Genomic DNA, 13,281 nt, shown 5'->3' on the forward strand with positions numbered 1-13,281 from the left:
CAAACATTTCTTGACAATAGTATGTTATATATGACCTCACTGGTCTAAACATGTCATTCTGATTAATATTACATTTGTGGAATATGAGTTGTGCAGCAAAATACAGCCGTTTTTACCCATGTCAGAGGGCGGCCATTTTGCCACTCGTTGACTGAAGATGACATCACAGTTGCTCAGGGCTCAGGCACCAACCAAATCAGAGCTTACCTGTTTTCTGAAGGTGAGCTGTGATTGGTTGGTACCTGAGACCTGAGCAACTGTGATGTCATTTTTACTTGACAGCAAGTAGCAAAATGATATTGATAAAAACAGCTGGATTTTGCTGCTTAACTCATATTCGACAAACGCAATATTAATCAAAATACCGTATAGAACAAATTATTGACAAGAATTTCTTTGCGGGGTTGACTTTCCCTTTAAGGAGTAGCGTACAGCTAGAGCACGAGACAGCCACTGGTGATACGGTATGTGTAATAAACATTGTCCTTAAAAGTAGAAAATTTAAGACCGATTGGCCCGACCGATTATCTGCGCCATTACCTGGCATAGGCATTTTTTTACAAATCTGAAGGCCGATAAAGAGAATTTTGGGTTGTCATCATGTTTTGTAAAAGGTGACGCAGATAGTTTTTACTTTTTAATTGTTCTTGTCGCAACAAAATTTTGGAGATGTTCAGAGAGTTTTTCACCGTCTACGAATCTCTTTGCAAAGAAAATTAAACATTCTTTACGTTTGCAAGCAAATCGCCACTCAGCACATCAATTTATAACTGGGTTAACTTTACATAACTTTTTATTGATTTGTTTATTTGAATTTTAACTGAACTTTATATGATATGCTGCTAACACGGGAACTCTCTGCACTTTTTTTTTAATGAATTCAAACAAAAATAAGTCAAAGTTCAACATCAGTTATGTTAACATTTTAGAAACTTTATTTACTGTATAAACGTTAGGGAGCTAATTACTTGTTTAGTAGACATGCTGATGATCTGCACTCTCTGTTACAATTTTAGAACAAAGCTGTCTATTCTCTATACGTTTCTAATTAAAAGAAAAATCTTCAACATGTTGAAAAAATAAAGTTCTTTTAACAAACATTCTTAATGGCATTTCAACAAAGTATTTTTTTTTATTTGTTCTCTTTTAAAAAATTAATATTGGCTCCAAGTATCGGTTATTGGCCCCCATGACTACTAATAATCGGTATTGACCTTGAAAAGACATATCGGTCTTGTCACTACTCAAGACTTAAAAGTATTAAAATGTCAAGCCTGTTTCACATAAAACTAGCATGCTATGGAATATTTGATGTTTTAATGAAGTTATCTCACCTGCCCTTCTTAATGGTCTCTCTTCCCAGTAGAGGGCCAAGAACAGGATCCAAATTTTCTTCCAAATTCTCTATCAGAACCACTTCACCCTTTGTCAGTGCTCTCTCTATGGCGTCCAGGTACCTTTCAAAATAAATGGTAAATTGTACTTGATTTATTTAGCGCTTTACCTTACAAGGCCCTTTACATTCAACTAGTCATTCACTTACGGATGACCCAGCATCTGGAGCAATTGGGGGTTCAGTATCTTGCTCAAGGATACTTCAACATGATCACAATGGCACAAGATCAAACCCACAACCTCTGGGTTGCAAAACGACCACTCTACCAATGATCCATGCCCCCCCCACCCCCCACCCCCCAAAAATGACTAGCAAGGTAATACGGCAAAAAAAAAAGAAGCTTCTTCATTTCAGCAGAGCAACTCACCCTCTCTGTCCCATGCGGATGACATGCAGATGTTCACCGTATTTGGTCTTAATCCACTTGATGCCCTGCAGCTGAGGGTCCACCATGAGGGGCCAGCGCTGACAGGAAGTAAGAATGGTGGCATTCTCAGTGGACATCCTGTCCGCAGGTAGTCCCTCATTCTGCCATGTGGCAATGTCAGCGTCATCCGTGAGCATGGTTAGTGGGTCTAATCCAGGTGTTATTGGTATGGGAACCTTTAAACAAAATGTCCGACAGAGTATACAGGAAATAGTGAAAGTACTGCAGTGAACATTTTTGAGACTTATTAAGGTTGTGCTTTGTTGTTTGAGTGATAGCCAACCACACAAATAAAGCTACCCACCGTCAGCTGACTAAGAAAAGGCCTCCAGCATTCAGCCATTAGCTGCGACCTGTAACGTTTGGTGAAAAACCCCAGATAGGAGATGAAAGCGGTGATAAGGAGGACATCACCACACAGAGTCCTTTCCTGTTTTCTGAAACTTTCAATAGCGTCTGCCCAGCGTACGTTCTCTGACGTGAGGCCCCCCACCTGAAATACAAGACGCATTGTGACAATATTCCCAGGTTTCCAGTCATTTCTGATATAAATTAATCTGTGGGCCCTACAACATAAGAAAGAGGGGGAAAATATCCTCACAAACAAGTTTGCCACCTTCAGGTCCACTTTTAATAGGCTGTTATATCCTTTACTGCCTCTCTGCTCATGTAACAACACCTTTACTCTTTACTGCAGCAGTGATGCCATTCTCCTCCAGGGATCAACAGTATTCAACTTAATATCCTGGCTTTTCCAAACTTAAGTGACGCTGCCCTTGGGCGTCACAGTAACTTCTCTCGCATACATCACAGGAACACTGCACACTTCAGCATGTTGGTAACATTTGCATTGATATTCGTGACTGACTGCAAGACAAGAAAAACATTCTCCTATTATTGCAGCTGTCGGCCATTCTGCTAGCAAATAATAATTTAGATTAACAGCGTCAACAGTCCTCTTGTTTGTTTTGTTCCAGTCAGCAGAATTACATATATGCGTATGAGTGAGAGAGATACCAAACATATGGATTTGCATTTGAGAAGGAGACAGCATACGTACTATCTTTGATTGTATGCATAAGGATTAATACAAGTTTGTGTAGGATAGTGTGGCATATTGTATGTAAAAAAATGAGGGATGAGGACAGAGGAAGAATGAGCACAAAAAAAACATGTTACTGCTGTGACTCTTCTTTTTCTTATGTTTATAACGCAAGGTGCAGAATTTGGACCCAAAAGGAGACAAGATACGAAAGCTAAAAATTAGAAAGCCTTTCTATACAAAATACAAAGTAACAACAAAGAGCAGGGCTGGATGCAGATGGATTCAAACAAAGAACTTGATGAAAAAACCTTGGCTAAGAAACCTCAGGTTGCAGAGTGCATGGAAGAAACCTTGACAGACTGACAAAAATGTCACTCAGTAACTCCAGCTTGCACCATGCTTCACTCTATATGACAGAATAAGGACATATATAACAAAACAAGAATGACAAATACAGAACTGAAATTACAGGGCATATGAGTGACAAATTGAGGACCAAAGCAACTGAAAAAAAATCATCATCATACAGCACATGACCATTGCAACTGTAAAGCAACTGACAACATCATCATCATCACAAGGGACAAATAACAGACTAACAACACAAATACCACATGACCAACCAAAAACACAGTAACAACAGTATTTATGCTATTGAAAATTTGCAACGCCCCCAAAATTTTGTACTTTGTGTCATATCCCCTTTCACTGCACCGATTTTTAATAACACTAGGACAGCAATACTTAAAATGTGCAATCTTTTTATAACCTGCTGATAAGTTTAAGGAAGAAGCGGTAACACTGAAATAGGGCTTCCAATTTCCCCACATCCACACATGTTTACTGATTGTATAAATTTGCATCCTTATTGTGCCGAGCTGTGTTGGACTAATGCATTGAGCAAAACGAATATGCTCACCAGGCGATTTGCCAGGGAAATAGTGTGCGCGGTCGATTCTGCTTCCTGTTGGCACTTCAGTTTGTCTGCAGTGGCTTTCTCAAACTTTGCTGTAAGCTTGGCCAGGTTCTCATTAAGATGCTGGTACACCGTCAAACACACACACACGCACACACACACAAAGAACAATCATTGTCAGTTGTTAAAAGTACAGCATGGACATAGAGTCTGTAAGTGACACAAACAAGGGAGCGAGTGAAAAGTTGGGTAAAATTCATCATTCTGTCCGCGATGGATTTATTTGTCACGTGGAGGCAATTAGTACAAGGACAAACAGGATTATTCGGTGTAGGCACACTGGTTCAGGAGATTAGTTTGAGGATTGCTTATTCCCTCTGTACTCACTTTTTAGCCCAAATGATCTGACAGGGGGCTGAGAAATGACAAACAGAAGTCATGCTGGATCTTATTAACAATCGTCACTGTAAACTCTGCAGGATTTGACGCAAGCAGCAGACACCGCCGCAGCATCCCAGGCCGCCCAGAGTTCCAAGCTCTGCTGGGGCTCTCTGCCGCTATGAGGTGGTGAATGTCAAGCGCCACTGAGAAACAATTATTTACAGCTGCTATTATCAATAGGGGTTTTTAGGCTGATGGGTTGAGTTTTGATTAATGAACAGTAAAAGCCTAAATAGCACTCGCACCAGCTTTGTATTGATGAAATGCTGGGAAGTATATAATTACTGGCTGAGCTCATGTGTCAACTGTCACTCAAAGCGTGATAAAATAATTCATCTCATGAATTGTTTCTTCAGTTTATTGCCTCAGGCTGTTTTTGTTTCATTTCTGTGGAATCCAATTCTTATTACTTCATATATCTACAGGGTTCATCCACGTTCATTCATCAAGAATATTTATGCATCCGCTTCACAAGTATTTTTTCAACCTATGCTGTTAAAACGCACACCTGAGACATTTAAAGAACAGGAAGACTAGATTTTTTTTCTAAATACAATCCCACCTATCACTATTCACATTTTTTTCAGTTGAACCGAACCTCAATTATTAGCTGAAAAACTCCCCTTTTCACATTTTTGAGCCCTTTCCAAGACATCCTAATGCCACAAAATGCCATGAAAGCACTGTCTAATAGGAACATAGTTGGACTGTGCGGCAATCGGTAGAGCGAGTATCAAATCCAAATTTTTGCACTGGGATCAAAATGAAATATTTTCCCACTGTTATGCGTACTGTCTCTTTAATGGATAATTCAATGTGTAAGATGTAGCTATGTAGGGAGCGTTATAAAGCTAACGAGGATTAAATTAACTGCTGAGCAGTACAAACTAAATGAAGCCCATCTTGGCAGTGTTTCAAACCTCTGTCGTTAGCATTTCTCTCACACCATCATGTTTGGCAAAAAAAGATTCCTCAGGTAGGTCTCCTCAGCTAGTTAGCTTTAGCTTTATGATGCTACCGATGCCCATCAGTGTGGAGAATTTTATTTTGTATAACACCAATAGGCGCAATACCCGACTTGGATTCTATCCTTGGCTACAACGTTTTTTTGTTTTTTTTATTTTGGCATTTTAGAAGTTAAAACTGTGGCATGCAGTCACCAGCCGGCCCCTGTACTTTCCAATTCAATAGATTAAATTTGCAAATACGTGAAAGGGAGGCTTTGTGGAGCTCTTTGGGCACCCACAGAATGATGTAGAAACGCTGACATAAATTAAATCCTTTTACCATTTCATTCAAATTGGATTTTTCATCTGTTGGATCTGTTATTTCATCACTTTGTTTTTAGTTTTGTATCTGGAAAAGCACAAGACGTGAATACAATCAAATGAAATTAATGCGAATGGCGAGTCCGAGTCCATGCTCTACAACATGTTAATTGGTGTCAAGGAAGTACGTTGAAGTGATATATCTGAACTGATCTTTGTATATAGGGGAGGAGCTAAAGTTTGCAGAAATTTGTTAGCGGATGTTACAGAGCCGCATGTGTATGTTTTGCTTTGCTGAGCGACTATGAAAAAACTCAAGCTAACAAACAACAGAGGTCTCGTTATTGCTTGAACTGACCAGAGGTTTACTGTAATTCATCAAGATCCATTATTGAAACCTTGATTTGTTTGCGTCACATACCCCCCCCCCCCCCCCAAAAAAAAACACACACACATTGTCCTTATTTGTATCAATATCCAAAGTCAGGTGTCTTACGTTGATCTTGTTTTTGATAGTGACAAGTTTCCCTTGTGCAGCAGCCAGCTCTGCGTTGGCTTTACTCAAAGCCTGGCGCTTGGGCTCTACCTCGCAGTACACTTCGTAGAACTTGACAATGTTCAAAACCCAGGAGCAAAGACCTGCTGCTGCGTTGGACTTTGAGGCAACGAGTTCTGGCTGGAACTCTGGATCCTGGATGGAATAAAGACATACACACTTATGAAACACTTCAATCAAATTTAAGCTATATGACATAATTGGAATGGAGCGCCTGTGAAAGGTATGGGTCTCCTTAACTCTTTCACCCCCAGACATTTTCACTGAAGCAACCCCCTTTGCTCCCGGCTGTTTTACTGGATTTTGACTGATTTTGCAAGGCCCACAGAATATTGTGTTCTATTGCAATAAAAACATGGAACCTACAAATATAAAGATTAGAGTCTCTTCTTTCATCAGGAAAAAAAGTATATTTGGATCAGTTTCTGTTTTGCAGCAATTAGTATTAGAATATAGCTAAGTTTCATCATTATTCACAAACCTGTTGAAAACACTGGGAAAAAGAGCTTTTTGCAACATGGCTTTGGCTGATCTCTTATACTCTGAAGCCACCTGCTGGCCGTTTTTTGTAATAACTACAATTGCTTTAAACCAGGGATAGGCAAGTTTGGTCCTAGAGAGCCGCAGTCCTGCATGTTTTCGGTGTCTCCTGCCTCCAACCCAGATGTTTCAAATCATCACCTCATAATTACGCTCTGCAGGAGCCTCTCAGCTGTGTTCGAGGAGGGAGACAATAATAATAATAATGCATTCGATTTATATAGCGCTTTCTTTTGGACACTCAAAGACGCTTCACAGTGGTTGCATTATTCATGCGCTCACACATTCACACACTGGTGGCGGTAAGCTACTTAAGTAGCCACAGCTGCCCTGGGGCAGGCTGATGGAAGCGAGGCTGCCAGTGTGCGCCTACGGCCCCTCCGGCCACCACCAAACATTCACACCTTCGATACACCAGATTGAGTAGCACTGGAGGCAATGCGTGTTAAGTGCCTTGAAAAAAATAAATAACATATAAATACCTTTTGGGGGGTGAAGGACAAAGTATTTAAAAAATATATTTATATGTTTTTGGGTTTGAATAAGTTAACTCATTCACTGCCATTGACGGCTATAGACGTCAAAAATTCATTTGAACTATTTCTATTAGTTTCACATTTTTTCCACTTTTGTTAACGAGCAAGAAAACCTAGGGAAAACAATTATTGTACATTTAGAACAGATATAAAATGTGATTAGTCATGAGTTAACTATTGAAGTCATACGATTAATTACAATTAAAAAATGTAATCGTCTGACGCCTCTAATTTTTTAATATTTTCTTTTTTGTTTAAATACTTAATTATTTAAACTCAAAATTAATCACAAATTGTATATCTGTTCTAAATGTACAATACATTTTTTCTAGGTTTTCATACTCTTGTTAACAAAAGTGGAAAAAAATGTTAAACCAATAGAAATAGTTCAAATTAATTTTTGACGTCTATAGTCGTCAATGGCAGTGAATGAGTTAAAAAGGGTAGTAGTGTGCAGGAGCATTCTCATGTGGATTTAAGTTATTTGGCCACCGTGTCAAAGAGCCACAGTTGTGTTTTATCAACCTTACACTTTTTTCAAGCCAGTGGTTCAAATTCAGGATAACAGCAAAAACATCCTATTGAGGGATTACAATGACTATAATAAATACATACTTATGGTCTCAGAAGTGATATGGTTATTTGTGATGCAATGTTTCAAATTGGTACACAAGTCCAAGGTCCCCACCTCAAGGCCTTTAGGTTTCATCCATTAAGTAAGTAATACACATGGTGATGGACCTTCCCTGTCTTGTAAAGAGGGCCAGTTTTGAATATCCATCTTAGTTACAAATATGGTTCTAAAGGCTTAAAGCTGCAGCCTCACGTCAGAGAACTAACTTGCCTATCGTAGAATTATTTTGGCCTAAACGGCTCCCTCAGCAGTTGAAAGAATTATAAAGTTTTAGTTTGACAACAGTGAATGCATTTTCTACTAAACAGCTCCAAAACAACTGGTAAGGCCATTTATATTGGATATTATGTTTCATTCATTAGTCATTCGCATACTTCCAAAATCTATTAAAAAGGCAATATCCAATTAACCTCAAGGAAGTTAAAGTGACAAAAAATGTTGAAGTTAAAGAAACCAATTAATTTGCTTAAATCACTAACATTTCTCTGTGTTTATAGAATGTTATAAGTAATGCACTGCATTGTCTAACTATTTTAGCATGTGGAAGAGTTTATAGAAAAAATGCACAGAACACAGAACAGAAATGCTAAAATCCATGCTAGTGCATTAAACAAGGTGACACTATACTCTTTATAGAGTCTGACAGTATAATAAAACAACATGCTTGCATAATGCTATTTATAACAAGCAAGTCATCTTGTTGCAGCATCAAAAAACTAGCATGCATCAATTGATTAGCGTCATTTGATTTAATGCTGCGGAAGTATGATGATATAATGAGCAGCCTCATGATATTAATATAACTATATATTCAGATTCAATATTAGCTATGCCCTAAGGGGAAAAAAACTCACCTGCAAGTAAGGCTTTATAGCTTTCAAACAAGCCTCCGGGATGTTTTCCTTGTTGAAATTTATGAGGGTATCAAGGAAAGTATCCACTTTTGCCATCATCACCTTTGCGGCCTTCCAACTCCGATCCTTTGGGACTTTGCCGCCAGGTGACATTAAGACCATGACAGCCGCTGTGACATTGGTAACTGCTGCCACTGGTGAACCAAATGACTTTAACTCTGTAAGGTTGTTCTAAAGTGGGGAAAACATAGAACGAATCATTGCATAATTAAAGAGCCGTGGATGGTCTGTATGGTCTGCCTTCGGGGGGGGGGGGGGGGGGGGGGTGGAAAAAGGAAAGGATTGTGAAAAGACCTGGATTAACCTGCAATGACTTTGAGAAGACAACAGAGAATTCAAATTAGGACATTTTACAGAGCTTCGGAGAGCAGTGATTGAACTGTCGGTTCTGGTTGTTTGAACAGAAAGAACCTTTTAAATGTAAAGGGTGTTTTTAAAAATCCCACAGGCGGCACATAAACCTATATGGGTTTCAGGGGATGAACTAAAATGCCGGTAGAGCATAGAGAATACATTATTTCAGCAGAGATAATATTCAATTGTATTTAATCTCAAGATAAAGACCTGTGTAGACTAAACTAAAGGCTAAAAAACGAAAAATCACAATTGTGAGCACTGAAAAATGGAAGAACCAGACCCACTTAGACCCACTTTATTGAGAGTGTTGAGGGCGTCCTGTGCAGCGATGAGAGCTGGTTCAGCTTTGGCCAAGTCCTCTTCACAGTCTTTTTGTTTGCCACGGACCACAACAGCCATGGCCGCCACCTTTTTCTCTTCATCGTCAGCCATCGCTTTCTCCTTGGATACTTTCTCAGTTTCCACTCCAACCACCTGAGGGCCAGCACATTGTCATTAATATAGCTGAGCACTATACACAGCACAATTGCCAGTGTTACATTAACACTAAGTAGTGTTAAATATTACGCTAGAAAAGTGTTTATATGTGTTGACACCAATGGGTGTAAATTTTACACTTTTCAAAGTGTTGCTTTTTTCACATTTAACCAGTGTTACTCCAACACTATATAGTGTTAAACAGTAGTGTTGAAAGTACTCTACACTAATCTCAGTGTTAAACACTGGTTTTGAAACACTTATGAGTGTGTTGCACAAGTGTCAGTGTTAAAATTGTAACTTAAACTACACTTTACTAGATGGTACTTCCTTTATACAGTGTGTTTTCCTCCTTACAAGGCCCTCAAAGCGCTTTACAATTTGACTACTGATGACACGGCAATAGGAGCAACTGGGGGTTCAGTATCTTGCTCAAGCATACTTTAACTTGTTCACACTGGCCTGGGATCAAACCCAAATTCTCAGGATTGGGGGACGACCACTCTACCACTCAGCCACGCCACCCCACAACAACTGGATGTATCGCTATTGAAATGCCGGCAGCACGCTAGAAAATTGGAATGTTTCCCCTTCACCGGAAATGAGGGTGTGGTCAATGTGCGTTCAAGAGCATTTTTTTAAACTGTTACATTGTCACCCTGTTACATTGTGATCTGAGGACTTTCTGTACCTCTCTGTATGTTTAGGGGTGTCAAAATTAGTGAGTTAATTTTGAGTTAATTTGAAGTTCCTTTAAGCTTGTCAAAACATGACTTGTTAAGGAGAATGGGGAAATGTTGAAAAAGGTAGAGAAATTTAGGAAGAACAGTCATCTTAATTAGATTCACACGTCCCATTAACAAGGGGGTTAATGAAGACCACCGGTCAAAAACCTTCGCCACTATTTTTTTTAATGCACGATTAATGACCGGCCCTTACTTGGAAAGCCTGTACTGGGGGAATTCCAGTCGCAGTGCAGCCGACACGTCCATGTCAAAATTTAGCAGTAATAAATGTAATAATGATGCATATATTTGTAGAGACTGGGGCCAAGTTGTATTTGACAATTTTAAAAATGTGCAGAATTTCACAAGTTACTTTATGTTAAAGATTATATAGCTCTTAATATGAAAAGAAAGTTTACAAATGCAATTATGCCATCTAGTGGCAGAAAATTTATCTCAATACAAATCAATATCACACTCGTTTTTTACAGTACAGTAAATCTTTTTAATTTTAACTCAATTTATGGAATTACTGTATCAATGACTAAAAGATGCAGCTATATTTCTATTAGGCAACATTTTTTTCCACTTTTATGTTAACAAGAGTATGAACACTTAGAAAAGAAATATTTCATTGTAAATTTTTTGTACATTTAGAACAGATATAACATTTTGAAGTCATGTGATTAATTGCGATTAAAATTGTAATCACCTAACACCCCTATGTATCTTGTAGAGGCCAAATAATGTGGTGGACAAACTGATTATTTATTTATTTTTTAGCAGTCGTTCCAAAGAACTAGCTGTATAAAACAGCAAACAAGTGGAGGGCGCAACATGGTGTCCATTTGTTTGCGTACAAACAAGCAAAATGTCATTTACCCTCTTGCTATTGGGGTCAGTGAAGAATATCTCAGGACAAATACAACCGGCTAGATGGTATAAAAGGAAAATATCAACATTTATCTGCGAGGTTGCGCTGGTGCGCTGAAGTAGTGCGAACAAATGCTCTTGCCTGGATCAGCTTGTCAGCATCCTCATTCTTCTGTTTGAGCTCTACTTCTTGAGCGGCTAGCTTGGCCTTGAGGTCATCAACCTGTCAAGAAGATGAAACGTGGAAATGAGGAGGTCAGGAGGTGAACATCAGCTAATGCTCTAACTAAAACTGGTGAGCTTTGGATGACTGAGTAGCCGGCCATATCACGATTTCAAGATCACCACCAAACAGCGTGCAATACAAGACCAGTTATACTATTCTTCATATTGTTGGCGTCGGGCCGAAACCTCAACAATTTGTCAAATGTCAATTTTTTTTCAAAAATCTACACTTCTGGTCATTTTATGAATTATTGACCAATCTAAAGTGTTGAAAATGGCTTGCGCTATTTGATGATGCAATGTAAATACAATGTCATTTTTGGGGTCTCCTAAAAAATGACGAGTTCAGAAGTATAAGGTTTTGGCTTGACGCCAGCGATTTATGGAAAGCTAAATTTAACAATGAAATGTTGATAATTTTCTAGGGCTGGGTATAGATTCTAATTTTCTCATTTGATTTGATTTTGATCCACAAGAGTTCACTTCAATTCGATTTGATTCACTTCAATTCAATCTGATATTGATTTATTATGGAATATCAATTCTTCTTAAATATCAAGGACATGATAAAAACGCCACAAACATTAAATTCCAAATACAATTTTGTGGAGGCAGCAACTGGTTAAATGATTCAGTTTGTTAATGAAAGTAACGTGTTATAATCACTTAAGTGTTCCACAAACAACTCATTTGTTTAAAAAATTTTAAGCAAATTTACTGAAAATGCGCAAAACGGACATGCGACTTATGCCCGTTTCCATCTCATCTTCTTTTGCGAATATTGAGAGGGGACTCCACCACTGTATACACCATATTTATGTGATCCAAAAGTACTTTAAAACAAGAAGAAGAAAACCAGGAAGCGAATGCGCTGCGCGATGACTTCGTATGATTTTTTTTTAGGTGATTCTTGATAGACCTTAGCGTTTCTTTGCCGTTTTCCATTTAAAATTGCAATAATATCCGCTTCTTTAAATAATTCCAAAAATATTTTTGTTTCGTCGTCCCCCCAAACATACATTTACTTTATTGTCCGCCATTGCTTTGGGACTACAAACGCATGTGTGGCATAATATCCGGTCAAAACGTCCGAATTGTATCCAGTCTTGTCAGCGTTTATTCACAAAACGTGTTTCCATAGCCAAAATTTGCCTTGTCCTTTTTTCGATACGTTGCAAAATCCACCCCGTCCAAGCATAAACATTTTTTGGGAGAATTTTGGGCCCTTTTTCAAATTTCTAGCGTTTCCATTCAGTTTAAATTTGGCATTTCTTGAAAATTCGAATAAAAATGGGTGGATGAAAACCCAACTACTGATATCAGCAAGGATGAAATATTTTTCATAATTCTAATTCAATATTGTAAATATAACTTTAAATGATTCTGAATTGTCTTAAAGTACAATAAGGTCTTTCATAAACGTAAGAAAATACTTACATTCATGTGAACAGTAAATTTCAAGAAAACATTAAGACACAAAAAAAAGGGCTTTAAAATTCTATTTTCTTAGAAATTTATGGGAAAAAGATATACTACAATTATTGATTCATGGTTTTACGAATTGATATCAGGCTCGAAAAAGAAAAACGATTCAATATCGATTCAATTTTTTAAACCTCGCCCAATAATAATAATAATAATAATAATAAACCCAAAATGCTAATTTTATAGTAGTACAACACTGGACATGTAGAAAGGAATCGAGAATACTCAGGAAGAGATTTCCTCAATTTCCCTGTTGAGAATGTTAATGACCATATAGTGACATGTCACCAAATAAATCAAACCCTTAGGATTTGACAATTTATGACACTGTCATGTCAATTTTTTTATACAAATGCATGCGTAATCCCTCGAGGTATTGCTATCATAAAATTGAATCCACATTAGTTGACAAAGTGGTCTTTTTTTTTGTCTCATTGTTGGATCCAAAGTTACATGCTCTGGGATT

At 38.1% G+C, this 13,281-nt stretch overlaps 1 protein-coding gene across 6 annotated transcripts in view; it reads right to left on the reverse strand.

The window, feature by feature from the left end:
- dnah9 (dynein, axonemal, heavy chain 9) overlaps positions 1-13,281 on the reverse strand; it is a 180,119-nt gene that overhangs the window by 57,852 nt on the left and 108,986 nt on the right. For 5 of the 6 annotated variants that reach the window (XM_086064347.1, XM_086064346.1, XM_086064349.1 and 2 more), the window contains 8 exons: positions 11,248-11,328; positions 9,325-9,504; positions 8,614-8,844; positions 5,990-6,184; positions 3,788-3,907; positions 2,128-2,316; positions 1,764-1,999; positions 1,335-1,457 (listed from right to left, as the gene is read on the reverse strand). In XM_086064347.1, the coding sequence (XP_085920473.1) occupies positions 1,335-1,457; positions 1,764-1,999; positions 2,128-2,316; positions 3,788-3,907; positions 5,990-6,184; positions 8,614-8,844; positions 9,325-9,504; positions 11,248-11,328 (1,355 nt within the window). Of the gene's footprint in view, positions 1-1,334; positions 1,458-1,763; positions 2,000-2,127; positions 2,317-3,787; positions 3,908-5,989; positions 6,185-8,613; positions 8,845-9,314; positions 9,505-11,247; positions 11,329-13,281 lie in introns of those variants that run through there. The other variant, XM_086064351.1, reaches the window with a different exon arrangement.

The sequence above is a fragment of the Leptonotus elevatus genome, chromosome 20 (genome assembly GCF_054856555.1).
Source record: "Leptonotus elevatus isolate MCC_2025b chromosome 20, RoL_Lele_1.0, whole genome shotgun sequence".
In the NCBI taxonomy this organism is placed as follows: domain Eukaryota; kingdom Metazoa; phylum Chordata; class Actinopteri; order Syngnathiformes; family Syngnathidae; genus Leptonotus; species Leptonotus elevatus.